At 40.5% G+C, this 10,100-nt stretch overlaps 2 protein-coding genes across 3 annotated transcripts in view; one reads left to right on the forward strand and one right to left on the reverse strand.

Moving 5' to 3' along the window:
* Nucleotides 1–10,100, forward strand: part of Ube2a (ubiquitin conjugating enzyme E2 A) — a 30,310-nt gene that overhangs the window by 14,157 nt on the left and 6,053 nt on the right. The window lies entirely within an intron of this gene.
* Nucleotides 1,518–10,100, reverse strand: part of Nkrf (NFKB repressing factor) — a 26,479-nt gene continuing 17,896 nt past the window's right edge. The window contains exons 2-3 of the mRNA XM_004645695.2: nucleotides 5,723–5,853; nucleotides 1,518–4,473 (exon numbers count right to left, since the gene is read on the reverse strand). Coding sequence (XP_004645752.2) covers nucleotides 2,516–4,473; nucleotides 5,723–5,853 — 2,089 coding nt within the window. The 3' untranslated portion in view covers nucleotides 1,518–2,515. The remainder of the gene's footprint in view (nucleotides 4,474–5,722; nucleotides 5,854–10,100) is intronic.

Here is a 10,100-nt window from a genome sequence, read left to right on the forward strand (position 1 = left end):
GTGTGTGTGTGTGTGTGTGTCCAGCTCAGCCCACCGGGGGGGCGGGGCTGGCTGGCATGTGGTGCTGGGGGATTGAACCGTGGTCCCTGCGCTTTGCTAAGCTTGTTCTAAGTAGGTGCTTTAGACCACTGAGCCATCTCACCAGCCCCTTGCCTATATCTTGTAATATGAGAAACTACTTTGGCAGTAACAATACACAATGTACTAACAAAAAAACAAAACAAAACAGAAACCGCCCTCCAAACAGCTCAGTGGATTAAAGCACCTGCAAGCAGATGCAGAGCTGTGCTGGTCCCACGCCTGGCAAATGAGACTGGGCATGGTGGTGCACGCCTGTAATCCCAGCTCTTGGGAGGCTGTAAACAGACAGATCATTATGAGCTCATCTAGTAGTGAGACCCTGAACACCCTGTAGATCCCTCCCTAAAATACACACACACACACACACACACACACACACACACACACCCCAAAAAACCCAGGAACCAAATTTGTATATACTTTACCTAATTATTTGGGAACCTTAACTATAACTACATTAATCTTCAGTTGGGCTCATATGAACAAATGATCTATATGTAACATTTCCCTACTTTCTAAAAAAATCAGTTAGGGAAAGAAGAAATGTAAAGAGAGAAACAAATACAGATTTTATAGCTTGTGATTTTTTTTTTCAGAACTGGGGACTGAACTCAGGCCCTTGTGCTTGCCAGGGAAGCACTTATTCCACTGAGCCATCTCCCCAGCCCCTATCTTGTGATTTTTTAAAGCCACTGTTACACAGAAAATTGAAGATGGGTTTGGCTAACTCATTAAACCACAGCTTCCCAAGGCTGGTGAGAACCTTGTAGGCTAAAAAAAAATTATAAACCAGATGTGGGGCATGTCTGTAGTCGCAGCACCTGGGAGCCTGAGGCAGCAGGAACATCAAGTTTGGGGGCCAGTCTGGGCCACACAGCAAACTGAAGCCCAGCCTGGACTACAGAGCAAGAGCTTGTGTCAAAAAAGGACACACACTACAGGAAGACAGTAATTACCACACACTCTGTCAGTCACTGTAAGTGCCTACAAGTTAGAGCGATCCAGGTCTAAAGGCTAATCCTTTCATATTTTAAAAAGTCATTTAACTATAGCATCTTAGTGCATTTTTAAAAGAAAATGACTATTGTGGGCTAAGTATACATCAAGTATGGTGCTCACTGAAGACACTGTGAACAACACAATCACCCTCAAATCATTTCACTGGTGTTTAACTATCACTATTAATATTCATCAGTGAGGTTACACTTGTTTATCTGATATACAGAACCAAAATCACAAGATGTGATTGAAGCCAGAATATAGGTGCACACAAAAAAGTGATGGGTAACTGATAACTATTTGTCCCCAACTACTACATTACTATGTTTATCCACACATGCTCTGGTGTTGAAATGTTTTGTGCAAACATCACTTCCCTTCTCCAAAGACCTGCAGTGTTGCTACGCGGCTGTCGCCCAGAAATAAGCATACCATCATTTTGATTAACTTTGGCTCTTTTTTATTCAGGAAGCATACACTAATTCATTTTATACACTTTCTTTTTACATTCCAGGAATAAGCGAAAATAGCGGTTTTAAATATGTTACAAAGTTGGCTTTTGGGACTTAATAAGCTTTTTGAGAGAGGGACCAGCCAACCGACCTTTTCATCAAAGCACCAAAGTATCTTCAGTCTTTTACCAAGCTCCACCACAGCTGTGGTTGCCCTGGATGTGCTGTGTATCCGAACTGAGTGAAAGCTACAAGGGAGAGTTGCTGTGAGTCTCTCTGCAAGGCACCAAGAACAGTTCAAGCTTCCCTTCGTCAGGTTGAGTCAAAGTTTTTGAAACTTTTCAATCGCTCTCTCAAGTAGTGCTCTCTCGGCATGAAGACTAGAATTCATTAAAACCCATATATCACAAGATACAGTAAGTCACGTCCAATATACTGGACATCACATGAAAGAAGTTATAAATAAAAGAACACTAAAATTACTTTAAGAAAGTTTTACATCATTTAGTTGGTAAGGACATTTACACATACAGTTTACTGTTAAACATTCTATACTGGCTTCACACAAAGATGAAAATAGATAATACAAAATGATCTGACATTTTCAGTAGGTCTGGAATTAAAACTGCAGTTTTACTGGAGCCAATAGCGACTTTACATATTGTAGCAGATTGCTGTGCTATGCCCTTTAACATGTGAATTTCTTGGGGTGAAATTCCATTTGGATGTGTTTTTGCTTGTACAAACTACTATAATCTGAGTGGCACAGCAATATCAAAGACACGAACAGTGACTGCACAATATCACTTGCTGGATTAAGCTAATACAAGTGGATAGAATTCTTCAGGTTCCATTATCTAATAAAGCACTATATGAAATGAACAAGGTGAAACATTTTAAGAATGAATATACTCTGCAACCAGAACTTGTAGCATTTAATAAATCTGCCTCATTAGGCATTTACAAAATAAATTAGTAAGATCTCAATTTGCTTGGGGCATAACAAGCTCATAATGCCCTACCTGGCCTTCCTGTTTGAGCTGATCTAGTAGGTCCTCCTTCCGTCTTTTTCTGCCTACCACCAGGTACCTATCATGGCCCACCCCGTGAGACTTACTCTTCAGCCCATACTTCTGAGCAATCTGATGTATTTGCTTCCGCTCATCATTAGTCAGCTCCGTAGAAAAAGTCAAATCTGTGTGGCTCTCCGAGCGGGCGTAGTTTCGGATGATCTGTTCAATATCTCTCTTGGCAATTTTATTGACCCTCTCCACATCAAGACCAAGCCCTTCCCTCTTGTGCTGCTCTTTGACTGAAATAGGCTCCCGTATGCCCTCACCAGATTTCCCTAAGCCACCACCCGTCCAACCCATCTTTCTTAGCAGCTGATTTCCTATATTATCTTCTCTGATTTGTTGTTTATAAGCCTCTTCAGCAGAGCGGCCCTGGATTTCATTTCTTGAGATCACATCTTCAACAGTTCCTTTCTTCAAGTTGTTAATGACAGTTGGCTGGGTCTTTTTGAGGATTTTCACAGCCTCCCCAGCAGCTTCATATTTGACCGTTTTCTTCACCCCAACTGCTTCTGCGATGACTTCACTCTCTAGAATCACCTTGCATTTCCAGCGGAGGCCTGTCATCCTTTCATAGACGTATTCAACTGTCATTCGGTTAAACTGAGCTGTGTCATTCAGGGTGCACACAGGATTGGAAGAGTTCTCATAAACTACAAGATCCTTTATATCTTTCTTCTTCCCAGATCCTCTGGGTGAGGAGCCTGAATGGCATTGTGAACTTTTGACAGACGGGTAAGTGGGTTGTGTTTTTTGAAGAATTTTCAAAGCCTCATCAGCAGCTGCATGTTTACTTGTTTTCTTAGTTCCATAACCTTCAGCTAAGCAGTGATCCTGCAAAAACACTCGGCAACGCCATGTGCGATTTGGCATCATCTCATATTTGTACTCAACTGACATTTTGTTGAACGAGGCAGAATTGTTAAGGATGCCAATTGCATCATTTGCATTTTCTGTAATGACAAAATTGGTCCAGTGTTTGGCAGAGTTATTAAAAATGGGCTGCCCGGAAGCATCTTTGCCCATCACCGCCAGATCTTCTGGCGGTTTCAGAGCTGGAGGAAATTCATAGGAAAGCATGCCAATCTGGCATACTACAAGGTCCTCTCCAATTGTGTGCTTGAATTTTCGCCGGACAACTCTAACCTCAATACGCTTCTGCAGGAGTTTTACAGCTAGCTCAGTAGCTCGATCCCTGGACCCGTTCTTGCTGCCAGCATAACCTGTAGTTAAGTAGATATTCTGGCATCTAACTTCACAAGCGTAACCATCTGTCAAAAGTTTTTTATTTTTGGGGATGTCAGCAGGAGGAATTTCTTTTAAGGGAGCGTATATATACTCGGGATTTGTCTTACATGCCTGTATACAACGAGTTAGCATATAGGTATAATTAATTTTATCAGATCCAGAAGTCATCTCCGGATTAGAAAGGTTCTTCCAGATAGTCGCTGTTAATTTTTCAATAAAATACTGCTTCTCAGCTACCACTGACTCAGGATATGTCTGTGATGGTGAAGGCTCAGGAGCTGGCTGAGGGTTTGCCTGCTGCGAGGTGCTGCTTGGGGCAGGGTTCCCACTGTCAAAATACATGTTGGTTGTTACAGGCTGCTCTTTTGTAAAAATAAATCCTGATGAGTCACAATACTGAGAATTCCCGTCCTGGATACTGAAAGAGTCTTGGGTATAATCTTGGTAGATGTTTCTTGGCATGCTGGCAAAATGGGTTTGTTCGTTTACCTCTTTTGTTTGAGGACCATAAGGATCTTCCTGTCTTTCATCTTTTGTACTACTAGCTACAAAATGTACAGGCTCAAAACGAGGTCTCACATGGAATTTGGAACCGGCTTGCTTTTTAGGAGGATTTTGACCTATAGAATGAGTGAAATTTACAATTCATTAAAATGGAAATATTTCAAATGAGCCAAGCAGGAAAACAGAAGCAGCCCTATCACCTGCAAGCTGTACCAATGGACAATATGTCCCATCACAAAATCTTCAAGTCATGTGGGTTGAAAGGACTCACATCAATATAAAAATCCACCATAATGAGGGATACTCCCTATCTTTCCATGCATTAGGAAAGACCTTGATAGGAGATACACCGTGGAATCAGTTATGCAGGTAACCACCACGCATGCCTTGTAGACAGACGCCTTTCCACAGAACGAGCTAAAGCACAGGTGAAACATGCTCTGTACTTGCACTGGACAAGCGCGTCTCATCTGTGCAGAAAAGCTCATAGAAGGAATGCAAATGGTACAGATGATTCTAACGCAACAATGACCACAGGCACTTACAAAGCCTTTCTCTTCTGTATCGGGTGAATAACTCTGTGATGGTGTTTTGCATAGTTGTTACTAAAAAATGAAAGAAAAGGCTGGGAGTAGTGGTGCACGCCTGTAATCCCTGCACGCAGGAGGCTGAGGCAGGAAGATCACTGCAAGTTCGAGGCCAGTCTGGGCTGCAAAGTGAGGGCAAGGCCAACCTGAATTACATAGTGAGACCCTCTCTCAAAGACCAAAAAGGAAAAAAAAAGGAACTATCAAAAATTTCAAAAATTTTCAACTGAAAATGTTAGTTCTGTCCTATTCTATACACAAAGGTATTTGCAACATTCTATTTCTAGAACATCCAGAAACCAGATTTGTGGGGGCTGCCAAATCTAAGGCTATGGAAGAACTCATGGAGACTCTATCAGCCACTAGCACTTCTTTCCTCCCTCTAACACTGCTCAGTAGAAAACTGGTCTATCCTGGACCTATCTGAGAGGATTCAGTTACTTACATACTCAAATGAACACAGTATAAGGTTTTCTAGTTAGAAGGATGTTCCATGGCACAGACTTCAAGGATAGCATTATAGTATGACCTCAGTATTCCTAGTTTTCAGTTGTCTTTAGCATCCTCAAAAATACTGTACCTTGTCAGCATTATGTATAACTAAGGTATACCAATAAACTCAATCAGTTAAAAAAACTATACCTAAGTTAAAAATCTTTCGTCTGTGTGGAACTCCCAATGTTGCTGGTGTTATGTAAACCATATAACTAACTTGCATCATTTTAAAAACACCACTGTGTTTCTTCAAATCCCACCCTCCAAAAACAAGTATACTCACCATCGTATGTTGAAAGGTGACGTTTTTGACCTTTGGAAGGCTTGGACAGCATCAGATCATATGATGGCATCTCGCCAATATCAATACCTTCTGCCATTTGCATAATTTTTTCCATCAAACGAGGGCTGTACCTATTTAATTTAATTTAATATACTGACAGTTAAAGCAGGTAAACACATAGTTTCTTTTTAAACATGTAGTTTTGTAAAAATCTTCAAATGAGCTAATCTCATTGCTTCCACTGGATTATCAACAGATTATCTTGGCTATAAAACTAAATATATCACCCTAAAATATTTACCTACTAGGATACTCATTAGGAATCAAAATTTTTAAGCAAAGGACATGTAAGATATAAAAATAAAAAATTTTACATAAGGCCTTATGTATGTATGAATTGAAAGTATCAAAATGATTTATTTTTCCTTTTTTTTTTTTTTGCAGAACCAGGGATTGAACTCAGACCCTTGTGCTTGCCAGGCAAGCGCTTATTCTACTGAACCATCTCCCCGGCCCTATTTTTTCCTTTCACATACATACTATATAAAAATTACTATACTTATATATTTATAGAAATACTGAGAGTGCTAAGAGCTGCTGAGCTGCTAACATCCAGACTGTGGTAACCGTCATTTCTCATGAAAAGGAATCAGGATCCCTGGAGAAATGGCTGCTTCCAACCAGGGGGCAGGAAATGTTTAAGATGAGCCTGGGATATCTTGTGCCTAGAATAAAGGAAGCTGTCAAAGATCATAGTATCTGTGACAAGTGAACTCAGAAGCCAATCTGAATAGATTCCTACTGGCAATGTGAGCCAACCTGAGTATCAATAGATAATAACCAAGATGAACCAAAACACATCAAACAGATTGAAAGCTATTACTTCATAATACTTACCAATCCATCATTGGCTACCTTTGGAGGATAGAGGGAATCAAGTCATTATTCAGCAAATAAGTAAATATCAGGAAGAAAGCAAGCATTTATCCTGTATTTTCCCATACAAACTGTATCTCAAAGCAACCAAAGAGTTGAAGAAGATCTCTTTCCTAGAAGCATTCCGGCTAATAAATGATAGACTAATAAAACGATAGACTACTACCATTTTATCCACAATAAATGATCACCGTTTGCTAAATCTATTGGCAAGCCAGTGTGGTGGTGCACACCTGTAATCCCAACATGTGGGAGGCTGAGGCAAGAGGATGCTCAGAGTTCAAGGCTGCACAGCAAGACCTTATTTCAAAAAACAAAACTCAACAAATCTATTGGTGTAAAGTTGATGAGGGAGAACCCAGAAATAGACCCACACAAATATTCTCTGATGACTGACGAAAGTACAAAAGGAATTCAATGGAGGAAGGCCAGGGATGCAGCTCAGTGGAACAGCATCTGCGTGGCAAGCATGAAGTCATGAGTTCAGTTCCTGGCACTAAATTTATATAAAAAAAGAAAGAAAAATAATACAATAAAAAATTCAATGGAGGTAGCTATTGGTACTGGAGGGAATGGGAAGCTATAGGTAAAACCAATCAAACCAACTAGCCATAATCTCTCATACCTTATACAGAGATGAGTTTGAAATATATCATGAGCTTAAATGCAAAATTAAGAAACTTTTTATTTATAAACTTAAGAGAAAGTCTTCAAGATCTAGGGCTAGGCCAACAGTTCTTAGACTTAACACCAAAAGTATGATCCATAAAAGGAAATAATGGGGCCAGGGAGATGGCTCAGTAGAATAAGTGTTTACCTGGCAAGCGCAAGGGCCTGAGTTCAATCCCCGGTAAAAAAAAAAAAAAAAAAAAAACTTCTCAAAGATTTGAGGCTGGGGAGATAGCTCAGTAGAATAAGTGCTTGCCTGGCAAGTGCAAGGGCCTGAGTTCAATCCCTCGTTCCAACAACAACAACAACAAAACAACGAAAAAAGAAAAACCACAAAAACTTGTGCTCTTGAAAGACCCTGCTAAAAGACAAACTAAGGACCAAGAGAAAATATTTGTAAACCACATACTTGACATAAGACTGGTCATCCCCAAACTCATCAAAAATGCAACCTTTTTCTGTGTGTGTGTGGTGCCAGGGATTGAATTCCGTGCCTCACACAAGTGCTCTAACACTAGGCTACATCCTCAGGCCCCAAATAAAATTTAAAATGAGTAAAAGACATTAATAGAACATTTCACCAAAGAGTATACTGGTACTGCAAATAATCACATGGAAGGACACTCAACATCATTAGTTACCAGAGAAATACAGTACAAAATCACTATAAACCTATCAGAATGGCCCAAATAAAAAAGCGACAACACTAAATGTTGGCAAGGATGCAGAGAAACTGGGTCCCTCAGACACTGCTTGTAAAAATATAAAAAGGTACAGTTCATTGATGGTGAACTTTTTAGAGCGTTCAATGATGACAAACAGCCTGCTGTGACACGCATGCCATAGGTTTGCCATCATTGGTATAGTCGCTCTGAATTTGGCCCTTCCTTACAAAATTAAACATCAATTACACACAACTTAGCAACTGCTTTCTTGGAATTTTCACAGAAATGAATATGTAGGTCCAACATGAACACTTACAGCAACTTTGTCTGGAAAAGGCCTCAACAAACTCAGTCCAAATATCCTTCAATGGTTTAGCTCTGATACACACATACCATGGAACACTACTGAGCAACAAGAAGGAATTATGGGGGCTGGTGAGATGGCTCAGTGGTCTAAAGCACCTCCTTAGAACAAGCTAAGCTAAGCAAAAGCAGAGACCGACCACGGTTCAATCCCCAGCACCACATGCCAGCCAGACCCAGCCCCTGGTGGGCTGAACTGGCCACACACACACACTAAATAAATAAATAAATAATGTTATATTTAAAAAAAAGAAGGAATTATCAATACATACAACAATGTGTATGAGTGAGGTGACAGACAGATGTAGTTAGAAAATTAGGGATCCTTGTACAACAAGCAAAACCAAATTAAACAAACCAACCACAATTGAACTCTATTTATTTATTTATTTATTTATTTATTTAGTGGTACCAGGGATCGAACTCAGGATCTTGTGCTTGCCAGGCAAGCACTTATTCCACTGTGCTATCTCCTTGGCCCCACAAAGTAACTCTTAAAATTATTTTTTACTTATTCATTTTCATGTTTTTGGTACAGGGTCTCCCTATGCAGCTTGGACTTGTAGTGATCCTCCCATTTTCAGCTTCCCCAGCACTGGGATTACAGGCCTGCACCACCATGCCCTGTCTTGATGGCCAGCTCAGCACACCTGCGGTTGGGGCCAGCATGGCATGGGGTACTGGGGATCAAACCCCAGTCCCTGTGCTTGCCTAAGCAGGTGCTTACTTAGTCCACTGAGTTATCTTGTCAGCCCCACAATTTAACTCCTATACCTTAAACAAAAACTAATTAAAAATGTAGAACTATAAAACTTTCATTAAAAACATAGTATAACATTGGGAATATTCAAAATCTTTACCACGGTGGTATATACAACTGTATATACATGGCTGGGTGGAACACATCTATAATCTCAACACTTAGGAGGCTGAGGCAGGAGGACCTTGAGTTTGAAGCAGCAGATCCTGTAGTCTAGATCCTGGACTACACAACAAAACCCTTTGTCAAAAATGAAAATCTAGCCAAGTATGGTGGCACACACCTGTAATCCCAGCATTCAGGAGGTGGAAGCAGGCGGATTTCCCCAAGTTTGAGACCATCCTTGGCTTCACAGTGAGTTCAAGGCCACCCTGAACTATATATCTAGTGAGATCCTGTCCCCATCCTACACATTGGTTGGGGGTATAGCTTAGAAGCAGTACTTGCCTGGAATGCAGAAGGTCTTGGGTTTAAGCCTTTGCACTATAAAAACAAGCATATGATATCAATACTTGATGAAAAATACCTGTTCCATGTTATGCCTAAGATGTTTGATATTCAGATAGGGAGGTTAAGCTTAACAGCATAGGTTGTATGGTAATAACAATAAGCTTCTCTTCTGGAGGGTTAACAATCTAAGTTTGCAGACCAAAAATTAGAGAAAAAGGAGAGCAGCAAGGAAAGCCAACATTTTGGCCCTAGCCTTCCAAGGTCAATTAAGACTCAGGACATATGAGAAGTTGTACTGTAACATCATGTAACTCAGCCATGTCTCAAATTTTCTGATCAAGGAGATTATGGTGCCAAAAAAGGAAAGTGATCGATGATGTAGAGTGTGCCTAAGGAGAGTCACATGGAGAGAAAACATTCTCTCAAGCTTTCACAGACAGCACATTGGCCAAGCAATGGCCGTGACTCATCCACATGGCTGACACTGACAAAGGATCTACAATCTGAGGTACAGGGTCTCAGGATAAATCCTGAG

The sequence above is a fragment of the Octodon degus genome, unplaced genomic scaffold (assembly GCF_000260255.1).
Source record: "Octodon degus isolate 3935 unplaced genomic scaffold, OctDeg1.0 scaffold00236, whole genome shotgun sequence".
Taxonomy (NCBI): Eukaryota; Metazoa; Chordata; class Mammalia; order Rodentia; family Octodontidae; genus Octodon; species Octodon degus.